Source organism: Sus scrofa, chromosome 4 (assembly GCF_000003025.6).
Source record: "Sus scrofa isolate TJ Tabasco breed Duroc chromosome 4, Sscrofa11.1, whole genome shotgun sequence".
Taxonomy (NCBI): Eukaryota; Metazoa; Chordata; class Mammalia; order Artiodactyla; family Suidae; genus Sus; species Sus scrofa.
This window is the reverse complement of record NC_010446.5, coordinates 123,284,330-123,298,627: the sequence shown is the minus strand read 5'-3', so window position 1 is coordinate 123,298,627 and position 14,298 is coordinate 123,284,330. Positions and strand designations below refer to the sequence as shown.

At 51.7% G+C, this 14,298-nt stretch overlaps 1 protein-coding gene across 1 annotated transcript in view; it reads right to left on the bottom strand.

Moving 5' to 3' along the window:
• The window catches only part of ABCA4 (ATP binding cassette subfamily A member 4), a 130,325-nt gene that overhangs the window by 34,417 nt on the left and 81,610 nt on the right, over window positions 1–14,298 (bottom strand). The window contains 10 exon segments of the mRNA XM_021090184.1: window positions 14–199; window positions 991–1,089; window positions 1,536–1,660; window positions 2,272–2,513; window positions 5,649–5,697; window positions 6,093–6,298; window positions 9,273–9,357; window positions 10,654–10,847; window positions 12,516–12,653; window positions 13,350–13,489. Coding sequence (XP_020945843.1) covers window positions 14–199; window positions 991–1,089; window positions 1,536–1,660; window positions 2,272–2,513; window positions 5,649–5,697; window positions 6,093–6,298; window positions 9,273–9,357; window positions 10,654–10,847; window positions 12,516–12,653; window positions 13,350–13,489 — 1,464 coding nt within the window.

The window sequence follows — 14,298 nt, the reverse complement described above, 5'->3', positions numbered from 1 at the left end:
CCCGGGGAGGTACCTGCGGGGGCGGAGCCCCCCTGCGCCCTCGGGGCACTCAGGGAGCATGGTGAGCTTCTCTCTGGTGCTGCACCTGCAGGCCGGCGAGGGCTGGTCTGCTGTCCACTTCTGCTTCTGGAGCAGGTGGGTGACGTCCGGGGACACAGAGGGAGTCTTCCAGGGGGTTGAATTGCCACAGGGGAACTCCCTCATGGAGACAAGAACACAGTCCACCATCAGCTCCAAAGTTGACAAGAAATCCCCCAAATGAGAAAGAGCAACAACCCTCTCCTCCTTCACCTGCCCTCCCTCTCCTCAACCCACACATCTTCGTCTACACTCAGTGGTTAGTAACTGCTCAAGGAAAGTCAAGACTAGAGTATGGTTGATTGACGAGGTGTAGGTCAGTGGGATAATTGTCTTGCATGCGGATGGTTCTATCTCCCTTTATCTTCTGGCAGCTCTAGCTGTTCAGAGAACAAATACAAGAGGAATTTGAAAACAGTCTATTTGGGTCCTTATCCATAACTGAAAAGGACTGGATGAGAAAGGCAGTTAAAATGCTATTAAATGTTTTGAACTCTTGGTGGATTTCAATGGCCTTCTAGAATGCCCTTCTTTATATTTAAAGCAATAATTGAGCGTTGGCCATATTTGTAACTAAATCCACTTCGGGTCCATCACAGCGTAGCCCCCATCTCCCTCCTTCTCCTCTTCAGATTCCTTTCAAATAAGATGAGATGCAGATATCAACTCAGTATGGAACTTTCTATGTGGAGAATGACAGAAGTACAGAGCTGGCAGTGATGCAGGGGCTCCCCGAGGGCTGGTGAACAGCCTTGGCACACAGGTGCCAAAGGAGAGGCAGGTGAGTGCTGGTCCAGGGTGTGGACCAGAGCAGGATCGTGTAATACAGAGCAGGATCGAGGTGGGCCTCTCCCAACCTTCAGGGTCTCCCAGGACAGCTGCTGGCATTGGGGCAGGGGTAGGCAGACTTACGGAAGCCACTCTCCTTTCAGGCAGCGGTTGCCAAAGCCTGGTTTGTTCACGAGGACGTCTGCCAGTGTCGCGAGCAGCTCACTGTCCGGCTGGTCCATGCTGGACAGAGTGAGAGGGGCTTTCACAGGATGCACATGTGACTGGGGCGGAGGGATGCAGCAGCCGACGTGCAACTCAACACATGTCTATGGAGTGGGCACGGTGACCAGACACGCGCACAAGCACAGGATGCGACCTTGCGGGGGCTCCTGGGAAGCGGTAATTTACCCCCGCACACGTGGTGGTCTGCACCTCAAGCAGAGCTTCCACCCCCCCCCCACTTTCCTTTCGCCCTCCTTACTCCTGGCAGTCCTGGGTCCACTTGGGGGCACCCTTCCCAAGGGGCAGGAGCATGAACTTCCTTTCGGAGGGCAGCCCGACGACACCCAGCACACCGGTGACTGTGCCAGGGAGCAGGAGGGTCAAGGCCTCACCAAGCAGCAGTGACCCCGGAGCCCCAGAGCGCGCGGAGGAGAATGAGAACTGCTGGGGGCGCGTCCACGCACCTGAAGAAGGTGTACTGCTGCCCATACATCCAGGGGTGAAGGGTCAGAGCAGGATAGTCACCGAAAGGCGGGATGATGATGGAGAGCATGAGAGCCAAACACACAAAAGTGGCCGGAAGCACAATCTGTGGGGAGACACACGTGGCACGTGTGGTACAACACCTGCCGTCTCTGCCCCACAGTCATCCTGCAGCCTCATTACTGGGCCCTGGTGGAGAAGGTCCGTCTTCCGGGGAACATGATGGGAGGATGAGCCAAGGCAAGTTGTGGAGGAGAAAAGAGACTGTCCTGGTAACCTCTGAAGGGTGGCGGAGGGGCCAGCATTGGTCACTGAGGTAGGCCAATGCTCCGCCAGAGGGGAACCAGAGGTCCTGCTTCCGCACAAAAAGAAAAAGCAGGCAATGGGCTTGATAGGTGGGTTCATCGCAAAAATGAGTGAAAACACGATTTTACCCTTCCCAGTAAAAATAAACCCCGTATCAACACATTCACTATCACTCTAGTTTCTCTGCTAAGTGAGGTTGGATACCCACTTACAAAGAAGCTTTGTGTTGCTAAGAATCAACACAAAGTTGGCAAGGAAGAAGTCAAGCTGGCAGAACCCAAAAAGGGGGCTCCTTGCCATGTCTGATGCCACGTGCAGGAGAAAGCCTGGGAGAGGACGGGGTGGCGGGGGAGGGCCTGCAGGCCCTGGTCACCAGCAAACCGGCTCAGCCAGAGAGCGAGTGATAAATACCTGGGCCAGGAAGTCCCTGCGGCTGCGGACGGTGTGGTGGAACCGCTTGACTAGCAGCGCCTGCACGTGCTGGGCCACCAGCCGCGCTCCCGTGTTGAGCCGGCCGTGCCCCTCGCCCCCCAGGGGAGGAGCCGGCTCCGGGCAGCCGCCGTCGGTGCCCTGGGGAGTCTGTCTCGCTTTCCCAGGAGGACCCGAGCAGGGGTGTCGGAGGCTGACGTCTTCTTTGTTCTGCCGAGTGCTGCCTGGTTTGGGAGATGGAAGTAATAATTCAGAAAAACAGTCATAGGGTCTGGACTTCACATGTTGTATTTTTCTTACTGTGTGATTTTCCCTTCATGTAAGTCAGCAGCAAATATCAGGCTAGGAAGGTTAGTAAACTTAAAAAAATTCTATTTTCTGATATACATCACCTATAGACAGAATTGTCTACAGTTGCTTAAAAATCCTCTACAGAAGACAGAGAGGCCCAGAACATATACGTTGCAGAACAGTAAGCGGATTAAGATCCTATTTATGTTAGAGGCACAAACATCCAAAGAAACGCATTTTATACATACACCTCCACCCACAGTGTGCACACACGGGCAAGGCTCTGCATGAACAACGGTCGTTAAAAGAGGTTACCACTCCAGGGGTAGAGCTGGATAAGGTGCAGGAGAAGAAGTGGGAAGGGCGATTTTAGCCTTTTTTGCATTATTTGAATTTAACAACGGAATATATTCATGGATGATGTGTGTACATAAAAAAAGTAAAAGTCAGAATGGACTTAGTTCTTTCCACATTTTTAGAGGCCACTGAGTAGTGGAAAGACCAGTGAGCTAGGCGTTAGGAGACCTGGGCTTGAATCCTGACTCTTCCTAGAGGCGTAAATCTGGCTCAATGACTCAACCTGTCTGAATCCGAGTTTGCTCCTCTGTACAACGAAAGCGAGAATGTTTCAAGGGTTGTTATGAAGATGCGATGAGCTAACGCATGTGAATGTGCTAAACACCACTGGAGTCAGCGGTCATGTTGAAGCTATAGTTTGTCACCCCTGACTAGTATTCGTAGGTAGAACATGCTGCACACAGAGAACCCGGAAGACGGCTGGTTGGCCCCCGGGTGATTTCTGCTGAAGTTCCCCAGGACTAGAGCAGCTGCAGAGGGAGCCGGGTCAGCGGGGTCACCCTCCCAGTCAATGTTCATGGGCACCTGCGGTGCACCAGGCCCGCAGCTCAGAGGGAGAACTTCTGCAGGCTCAGGGGCCAGCGTCCCAGGCCTGCCTCCCTTCTCCTGATCTGGTTCAGATTTGATGTCCTCCGTGGCCGGCCCTCCCTCTGTTGGGACTTCTGCTGCCTCTGCTCATGCCTCTGCTCTGAGCTTTGCTCTCTCCTGGATGCCCCATCCAGACCAGAGTCCATGGCTCAAGCCAGGCTTGAGGGCTTCAGTCTGGCTTGGCATCAGTTTGTCCCTGGCTCTCTGCTGCCCTCTAGAGGCCACTGGCAGTGAGCCACGCATCAGAAATGGCGTGAACAGCTGCTACAGACAGGCTCCTTCAGACTCTGAAGACAAGATCAGAAAAAAGGCCGTCCTCGAAAATGGAGCCTACTCAGTCATCTCTCTGAAAAACAGGGGACCGTGAGAGTGTGTAATTGTGGGTCCTAGATTTGAGTGCTGAAACCAGGGAATAAGACCCTGAAGCCTGTGTGATTTTAAGGCAAGTCGTCCACTGATGTGAGCACACCTATCCCCCAGAGAGGGCCACTCCTTGCCACATGGCCTCATGAGGTTACAGCGACAGTCACATAAAACCATAGGTGTGGAGTGCTTTGTAAAGTGTACGCTAGGACTGAATGCGCTGGAGGAAAGAGAGATTTCCCAGTGTTGAGGTCACGGTGCTGCTGCCTCATAATCAGAAACTGCGTGTTGTGCTAAGACCTGTTCTGAATCACTTAATCCTCTCAGTAACTTTAAAAGGTAGACGCTCTTATCATCTTCATTTTGCAGATGAGGAAACTGAGGTACAAAGATGTTAAGTATTAGCAGATGCTAAGGACAGAATGTACCACATGATAAATATAACTAACACTGCTGCATGTTACCAATGAAACTTGGTAAGGGAGCAAACCTTAGGAGTTCTCATTAAAAAAAGAGGTTACGTATTTATCCAAAGCCACTCAATTAGCACATTATAGAGGTCAAGTTCTCTGTTTGGTCTGCCTCGTTCGAGAGGCTGTGCTCTTAACCGCTGCACTTGACTGTCTCTTTGGAACACCCTGGTCTAGGTTCAGAATGACCCATCTTCTGACGGGTCATTCATTCTTCTAAGAGACCTAATTAATAAGAAGGCGCTTTCTGTGCAGATTAATGGCCCCAATTCTTGAATCCATCACAGCTTCTAGTACAAATTAGCATGTTGTCATTTTTGTCTTGGTTCACATAAGTTTTTGCCGGTGGATGAGCTGAGAGACTTCAATTCCTGTGTCTGCGAAGCTGGAAGAAGCTGGGCCCTCTGATGAGCTGCTCCCATCCCCTCAGATCACGGCCCTCTCCTCCTCTCCGCCTGGACCGCCGCTTCTCCAGGCGGCCACACAACCTACCTGGAGCGTGGTGCTCATCTGGGCGGATATGTGTGATCATTGGCAGTTCTAGGTCTAGCTGGGAGCATTTATAATGTGAGATGAAAACCGTAACTTAAGGGCTGGTAGCAGAAACGAACAGAGGAAACAGTCGCTGATCAGGGCAGTGCTGTGATGGCCACACTGGGCAGAAAGAGGCAACCAATGGCAGGTGCCCAAGGCAGCAAAGGAGAGTTGCCTCAAGCTTTGCCCATGACCAGGAGAGAGGAAAGTGGCTCAGACATAGAGAAGAGAAACCCCTAGAATCCACAGCAGCTGTGGTCCCCAGAATTTCGAAGTTCCAGAGGGCACTAAAGGAAGGCTCAGGATACTTTTCTTGCCATCACAAAGGGGTCAGGAGGCCCTAGCTGGCATCTGGGTTGTATTTAGTGTCACCAATATCTCTACGAATGCTGCGAGCGGTCACTCACGCAGGCAGGAGTGGATCGGAGGCCTGGTGGGAATGAGAGGAGACGAGGATGGTGCTGTGGCTGGAACAGGAGACCAGGAAGGGGATGAGAAGCTTGGGGTGGCGGCGCTCCCAGTCTGACCTCCTTAAGAATCCTGGTTCTTGGGGAGTTTTCCCACCCAGACCTAATTCCATCTGTCTTCCGTCTGCCATGCAAAGGAACCAAGAACGCAAACGATCTTGGGGCTCAGATAAATACAATGGAGGAGTGTTTGCCTGTTCTGTTGTTTCATGAGTCTTTCCGTAGGCTTTCAGGATAGAGCTTGGGGTGTGATGACGGAACAAAGGACACACACGCTAGGACAGCGTACCTGCAAACAGAGGTCCTGGGCCAGAATCCTCCGTGACCTTCAGAAAAATCTGTCAAAAAGGAAAAAAGAGAGAATTTGGCTTAGGCATTCCCACTCTCAAAAAGATCTAACCCAAGCTCAGTTTGGTCGGGTATTGCTTCCTAATGGGAAGGAAATAACTACGACTCTTTATCTAAGAACATGCTCTTCTCTACGTACAGAAGTGTGTGCTCGTGGTGACCCCAATTACGGAAAGAGAGAGTGTGTGTGTGTGTGTGTGTTTGTGTGTGTGTGTACAAAGGCAGGCGGAAGTAAAGCCACTCATGAAGATAGTTGCTATGCCTGGGTGAGGAATTACGGCTTTTTGCCTTCATAAGACCTCCCTTCTGGACTTTGGTGTTAGACTTTGGCAAAGAACTACCACTTCTGGTAGCTGACAGAAACCAGCTGGGGTCTCTGCCTTACCTCTTCCAGGGGAGTGTCGGAAATTCCAAAGCTGCTGAGCCCCAGGTCAGCCAGCGTCTCCTCCAGCTCCCTGAAAAGGCTGGCATAGGCTCTCTGCTTGAAATTCTTACTCGGAAGAAGGAAGATAAGCTCTTGACCAATGCACTCCACCAGCTTCGCCTCCGGAACGTGGTGGTGAACCACATCCACCAGCTCGCTCACGTCCCCTGAGACAAGAAGAAAGGCTGGCCTCAGCTCCACTTTCCGGCACCTGGGAGACTGTGAGCTCGCCTAGCGCTCCTACTCTCTTCTGCCTCCATCTGGGGAAGGGGCATTTCCTTCCTGTCTGCTTTTATTTTGGATTTGATTTGATTTTTGTCTTTTTAGGGCCGCACCCGTGGCATATGGAGATTCCCAGGCTAGGGGTTGAATCGGAGCTGCAGCTGCTGGTCTATACCACAGCCACAGCAACATGGGATCCAAGCCGTGTCTGTGACCTATACCACAGCTCACCACTGAGCGAGGCCAGGGATGGAACCCGCATCCTCATGGATACTAGTCGGGTTCATTACCCCTGAGCCATGACGGGAACTCCCTTCGAGTCTGTTTTTAGATGAGTTGGCCCCGTGACAGGCACTGAGATGGAGACAGAGGCCAACTCCTCCCTAACTAGCTGCGCAACCTTGGGGAGCTCAGGTACCATCTCTGTGCTGGTTTTCTCCTTTGCTGGGTGAAATGCTCTGTTCTGGACAATCAGGGTAACACCAGGCAGGTCACACCCTAGTTTTTCAGCTGCGAAAAGGGAGAAATAATGGCGCCCAACTGATTCTTACTTGTGAGGCTTGGATGAGTTAATATACGCCAAACCCTGAGAGTGATGCGCCCACAGATCAGCGTGAGCTGCTGCTGTCACCATGAACGTTATCCCGTCAGAAAGCTCCTGTCTCAGTGTCGCTCATTCTTAATCTCCACAAGCCTGAGGGCAAAGTCAAAACTGCTTTCCTTTTCCTCGTCTGGCCCCAGGTATGGGGGCTTGCCCCAGGCACACACCAGGACCTGGTGACAAGGCTGGAGGAGAGCGCCTCTTCCTAATTCACACCCGCGGGCCTGCTCTACCTTTCCAGAGCCCTGGGCCACTTCCCTTGGGATTGCAGCTGCCTCCTCAAATGAGCAAACAAAACATCCTTATCCCCTGGCCCACAGGAAATGCAGAAGCGGGTTGGGAAGCTGTGGAGGTGGCCCCAGGGGCGGTGTGTGGGCGCACAGCACTGGGCCCGGCAAGCATCCACCTGATACCTTCACACGGTCACAACAGAATTTTATGCAGAAGCCTGTGTTACCTTAAAATTAGAAGTCAAATTAAAAAGTTTAAAGCATGCCTGTAAAGACGGCTCCCTAGCACGTTATCTGAGACGCAGGTCCAAGGCAAGGGACTGTGGGGACTCAAACCCCAGCTCTTCTAGGGTCCTCTCGTGAGTCCTTTTCTCTCTTTGCTTTAGAAACGACTCCCGCAGAGGGATTTCATGGCTTTCAACCCAAACCCTTCTGCCCAGCTGGACTGGACATCTTGTTTTATGTCAAACATGCAAGTTAGACTCAATTGTCTTCAGCACGAGCGGACTTCGGGCAGGGGCGGGAGGCTCCTGGTGGGAGGAAGCGCCTCTGCCCTGACAGCCCTCCCGGGGCCGGGCTCATTGTTCTCGGAGGAAGGAAATCCAACCGAAGCTGCTGGATTCCCAGGAATTGTGTCTCAGGCGCGCGGTGTGTCAGCCTTTCCAGAAGCAGTCCTTCGGGCCAGCCGGGCTTTCGGCGTCTGGCAGGGAGGTCCGTGAGTGTGTGTGTGCTACGTGGGCGTGTGTGAGCGAAGGCCTGCCTTCCAGGAGCTGGCAGGGCGTGCAGGGACCTCCCTCCTCTCATTTGGGGCACAGCTACCTACTGGGCCTCCCACCGCTCCCAGCATCCCTCTTCTAGTCAAAGAAAACAAACTGCTCTTTAGAAGTAAAGTAATATTTAAGAGATACTTGCTGTACAGTAAAATGTGACAGAACATGGTAAATCAACTACAATAATTTGAAAAAAAAAAAAAAAAGATTCACCCCAGCCATTAAGCTGTTGCCAGCTTGATTTTGGTGCACAGCCGTAATTAAAACAAGAAAAAGCTGTTTTCGGAAAGCAGGGAGGGGCCCGCAGCAAAGCAGACCAGGAACAACACCCAGAAGTGTCAGCGTAAAAAGACGTGGCCGTGTTCACCACAGGTTCCAGCAGCACAAAGAGAGGGTGAGGGGGTTCCTGGGGTGCGACTCTGGCCCGTTCCCCTCAGATTTCAGGTGCGGGGCATAGACATGGTCTCGTTTCGTTGTTCCACCAGATCGGAGTCAGCAAAGCATTCGTGCTGCGGGGAGACTGTCCTTTCTTCGCTGAGCAGAACTCTCTCCCCTTCACTGGCTTGCGTCCGTACATAGGTCTGGTTTTGCCCCCTTCAGGAAGAGGGGGCGTGTGCTATTCCAGCTGTGGGGACACCCCCAGGGGCTGGACGACGGGGCCATTCATGGAGAGTGGAAAGAGTTGTTGGCAGGCACTCGGGGACCAGGCGGTCAGGTCCTGTGGGACAAGTGTTTCCACTGAAAGCCTCTGTTTGGCATCTTCACGGAGGAAGAGGGGCCGCTTACGAGGTTTAATGCACCCTAATCCGAGCAAGAGTCTCTGGAAAGTGGGGAGCCTGAGGGGAAGCTAGGAGTGTAAAGGGATGCGTGATACTCCAGAGAGCTGCCATCCATGCCTCCGAACCCCGCGACCTGACTCGGCAAAAGCTCGCGGCCAGGGCTGGGCGTTGCCAGGGCTCTACCCAAGCGCTCCACCTGGCACATTGAGAAGCCTTCTCTCCAGACCCTGAGGAATGTGGCTTGGCACCAGGCAGGAGGACCCCAGGACCAGAGGCTTCGTATGGGCAAGGGTGAGGAGTGAGCAAAGACTGGATTCCTCATTAAGGGAGAGGGCCGGCAGGCCCCCGACTTTGACATTCCTTTGGGATGGAGGAGGAGAATGAGGCTCCAAGAAGATGAGCAAGCGCATGCCTGTGGGCTTGAGAAGCACTCGGAGGGCTGTCTCTGCTCCCACCGAAAGGCATGGCAGCCACACACCCACAATACCCAGAGATGACCGCTAGATAAACACCGAGGTACGATCTGTCCCAGTCCTCACCGTCCAAGACTTGCTCTGGAGTCATCTCATTGACACAGGCTGGACACCTGCCGGAGACGCCCTTAGACGCACAGCTGCAGGTCCCCTACAACAGAGGGCATCGGTCATTTCTACAGCATCTTCTCGATGCCCATGGCTGTCACCATTTACACTTTCTCATGCTAAAAGTGGTCAATGTATTTTTTTTTTTTTTTATCTTTTTAGGGCTGCACCTGCAGCGTATGGAAGTTCCCAGGCTAGGGGTCAAATCAGGGCTACAGCTGCCAGCCTACACCACAGCCACAGCAATGTAGGATCCAAGCCACATCTGCAACCTACACCATAGCTCACCGCAGTGCCAGATCCTTAACCCACCAAGTGAGGCCAGGGATCAAACCCGTGTCCTCATGCGTACTGGTTGGGTTCGTTACCACTGAGCCATGGTGGGAACTGCCAATGTATTTTTCTTTACTGTTTTAATTTACGATTTCATCTGAACATTTGCAGAGTGTGGCTGTTTGATTTTATCTTGGACAGTGTGCGAATCAGGCAGAGAGAAGCTCATGACCCCTTTGGCTTGTCACTACATATGTGACAGCTGTAGGTCTGCCTGTGCAAGACATTCTGCTCCTCCCGCCCCAGGGATGCAGGCTGGGCTGTGGGAAGCTGCCTGGGACCGGACGACCCAGAAGCAGCCAGACACTTCAACTGATGCTGCAACAAAATAAGCGTGACAAGACAACCTGAATGGGAGCAGCACCTTTCTCGAGGAGGCCAGGGGACACTTATCTTGCTTTATCTCCCTTATCTTCACCACATCCCCAAGAAGCAGAACAGCAATTATGTTTCATTTTCTATGTGGGAAAAGCCCAGCCACTGTGAGGGACTTAGCAATTTGCCTAGGACGACACAGTTTGTTTGCTTCACAGCCCAGCCTTGAACCTGGACTCCTGACAAACTGAGATGTTCTCTGCTGGTCAGTGGTTTTTTGGCTTCATGATTTTTAGGTTATAGTTTGCAGGGAAGCCTTTTCTTGGCTTTCAGTTACCAGTGAAACTTGGGTTTCATTCAGGAACATACATGTTGGAATGAAAAAGGAATCTTAACCAGCTACTGTCCTTTAAACAGTGGAACTTTGCCGCATAAAAGTCCCTCCCTCCTGGTTGTACCAAACCGCGCGTGTAGTTTAGCATCCTGACCGCTAATAATCTTATTTAAAACTCGTTGTTTTAATTAGGGTAAAGGATCTCTGTAGGAGAATTCAGAGTGTCCTTTTATCAAAATCTACAGATGGTCCTGGAAACGCAGAGGTCGATGCTGTTGGCTAGAAGCTGACTTCTGTGGACGTGTGCGCCACGGTCCTTCCCACCCAGACGGGCTCCCTCCCTGGACGGACACTCACCGCGCAGCCTCTGCCGTGGCTCTGGACGGTCTTCGTCTTGCGCACCAAGGTCAAGTAGAAGCCGGTGCCAAAGCAGCTCTTGAGGAAGAGCGGGGTGCCGGCGCAGTAGAGCCGCCCCTGGGCAAGGATGGCGATTCGATCCCCGAGGAGGTCGGCCTCGTCCATGTGGTGAGTGGACATGATGATGGTTCTGCCTGCAGGGGCAGCGGTCAGGGGGTCACCAGGCAGGACTGGGCCGCGTGGGGGTGGGAGGGAGTACTGCAGCCTCCCGCTGCGTGGGTTGCAAAGCCGGGAGTTGATACACAAAAACAAGTATTCTGCAATAAAGTCTAGGATATTAGAATACGAATGATGACAGCTAATATTGTATATAGCGTCCTGCATATTGTAAATCACTGTTTCACAGAGTATTTCTTCACTGGACAGAGGACCTGATGCAAGGAAATCACCATATATGAGACACGTATAACTGTCATTCAGCATCTATTGAGTTTTATACGCAATGATCTCTGGATCATTAAGTACTGTGTTTATACAAATAACAAGTGCTGGAGGGGCTGTGGAGAAAAGGGAACCCTCTTGCACTGTTGGTGGGAATGTAAACTAGTACAGCCACTATGGAGAACAGTCTGGAGATACCTTAGAAATCTATACATAGAACTTCCATATGACCCCACAATCCCACTCTTGGGCATCTATCCGGACAAAACTCTACTTAAAAGAGACACGTGCACCCGCATGTTCATTGCAGCACTATTCACAATAGCCAGGACATGGAAACAACCTAAATGTCCATCGACAGATGATTGGAGTCGGAAGATGTGGTATGTATACACAATGGAATACTACTCAGCCGTAAAAAAGAATGACATAATGCCATTTGCAGCAACATGGATGGAACTAGAGAATCTCATACTGAGTGATGCCAGAAAGACAAAGACAAATACCATATGACATCACTTATAACTGGAATCTAATATCCAGCACAAATGAACATCTCCTCAGAAAAGAAAATCATGGACTTGGAGAAGAGACTTGTGGCTGCCTGATGGGAGAGGGAGGGAGTGGGAGGGATCGGGAGCTTGGGCTTATCAGACACAACTTGGAATAGATTTACAAGGAGATCCTGCTGAATAGCATTGAGAACTATGTCTAGATACTCATGTTGCAACAGAAGAAAGGGTGGGGGAAAAAATGTAATTGTAATGTATACATGTAAGGATACCCTGACCCCCTTGCTGTACAGTGGGAAAATAAAAAAAAAAAAAAAGAATAAGTACTGTGTTTATAATCTTTGCAAAGAACACACACAGACACACAGACACACACACTGTAGTACTAACCGGGGATGCCATTAAAGAAAGTGAGGATTCCAGGATGGCAAAGCAACCGTGGGATTAGCCCCACTGTCACTTTTATGGCGCTCGGCTCTGACTGCTGTCTCTCCTGGATCTGCCCCACTTTGAGACACCTGCCCCGCGGATGTCCTCTGCAGCACTGCGTACAGGCTCATCACCCTCGCAGCTGGCTTCTGTAAGTGTCTCGGGTCCCCTTAATCAAAGAGGAATTTCACCCAGAGCTGCCCCAGTTGTTCCAGACAGAAAGGCTGCAGATTGGGAACTTTCTAGAGGATTTTTTGGAAAGTAGACTGCTTCATCAGTAACTCCCTGCTTATATTTGCGTTAAAAAAAAATCTCAGGAGGCTTCATGGGGAGCTTAAGACTCCCTGAAGCCAGTGCTAAAGCCCCATGTGAGTGTCGCTGTGGCTGTTACTACACTGAGCTGCAAACTGCCGGGGTGAGAGTGTGGAGAGCACACGGAGAGCCTTGGTGAGAGCACAGGGCCCGCGCAGCGGCCGCTACCTGGGCGATACTTCAGGAGCAGGTCCCAGATTGAGCGCCTCGAGTAGGGGTCCACCCCGGAGGTGGGCTCATCCAGAACCACCACCTTGGCATCTCCCACGAAGGCAATGGCAACCGACAGCTTCCTCTGCATGCCACCTAGAGGGGCAGGGAGGCGGGGTCAGGGGGCTGTGGAGGACACGGGGAGGGCCCAGGCTGGCTGCATGGAAAGGGTCTGAGATCCAGCAGCAGCTTGATGCCGCCTCCTTAGCTGTTCATAACACGTTCAAAACCCTAGCGGTACAGCCCTCATGATGCTGAAAAGAAAATCTCTCCTAGGATCAGACCATTTGAAAACTATTCTCACTTTTTTTTTTTTTTGCTTTTTATGGCTGCACCTGTGGCATACAGAAGTTTCCAAGCTCGGGGTCAAATCAGAGCTAGAGCTGCTGGCCTGCACCACAGCTCACAGCAATGTCAGATCCTTAACCCACCGAGCAAGGTCAGGGATCGAACCTGCATCCTCATGGATAGTAGTTGGGTTCTTAACCCACTGAACCACAATGGTGGAACTCCCTATCAACTTCTACTTCAAAGACATAAACATCAGAGCAAATACAAGCCCAGGCTGCTGTTAAGACAGCGGGAAATAATCCAGAGGTGGGCTGCTCCTTGATGCCCAGAATAACTTTATAGAATGTTCCCACCCGCAGGAGCGCTCCCGTGGCAGCCTCAGAACACACACACACACACACACACACACACACACACACACACACAAACACGCCCACGGCCCTGAGCGTGGGAAACACCGGGTTTGCCAGCTACAGCCCTGACTTTCTTCAGCCCAAGCACCTGACAGATGCTGCGCTTCTTCGTTCCTCTTGTGGTGGAGGCCTGTGTCCTCCAGCATGGCTTCCGTCTCCAGCTGGGCCTCCTCCCAGGGCTTCCCTTTCAGCTGCGCGTAGAACAGGATGTGCTCGGCCACGGTGAGGCTACAGGGACGGGCGGCGAGAAAGGCAGGCTGCTCAGCACGCCCACTTCTAGCAATTTACCTTAGAGACGTGATCGAGGGCCAGCACAAAGCTTTAGCGATCACGATGTCGTAACAGAAAAAAACAAGACCGAAAAACCTGACCTTGCGAAAATATCTACGAGGGGACGGCTTAAATAGCGCATCATACAACGGACTGGTCTGTATACATCAACACGTACTTTGTAGAAGAAAATGTAATAGCATGAAAAGGTGTTCATGATATCGTAGGTTAAAAAAAGCCATCACGCTTAAAAAAATAGCAGGGTACATACAGCATATACACAGAGTTTACATTTTAAAGATGTATGTACATCTACACATGCGTAACAGAAAGGTCTGAAAAATTACACATAACAGTGGTTCTCTCTGGGGGGTGAAATTAGAGGCGACTCTGTTGTTGCTGTAATCTATATTTCCTTCCTTTCTTCCCTCCTTCCTTTTAGATAAGAAACGCATTTTGGAAAAGAGCCACTGAAAAGCTTCCTAAAAGTCAGTGCGTGATGTCTCCTCTCTGATCCTGAGAGGGACCAGACTTCTGGGCAAGACGGAGCAAGGGACCCGGGACCCGCCTCCCCGACGCAGAGATGGCAGCATCGCTCTTGTGAGCAGGAAGAGCCCCGGAGGCACAGTCCCGTGTTCTAAGGGACATTTTCACCACAAGCAGGATAGGGGACCTTGAATGTGGGGGACAACAAAGAAGAGTGTCGCCTCCTGCCCCCAGAGCGGGCGTCCCTAAGCTGGGCCCTGGAGCACCTGCTGCTGGGGGCA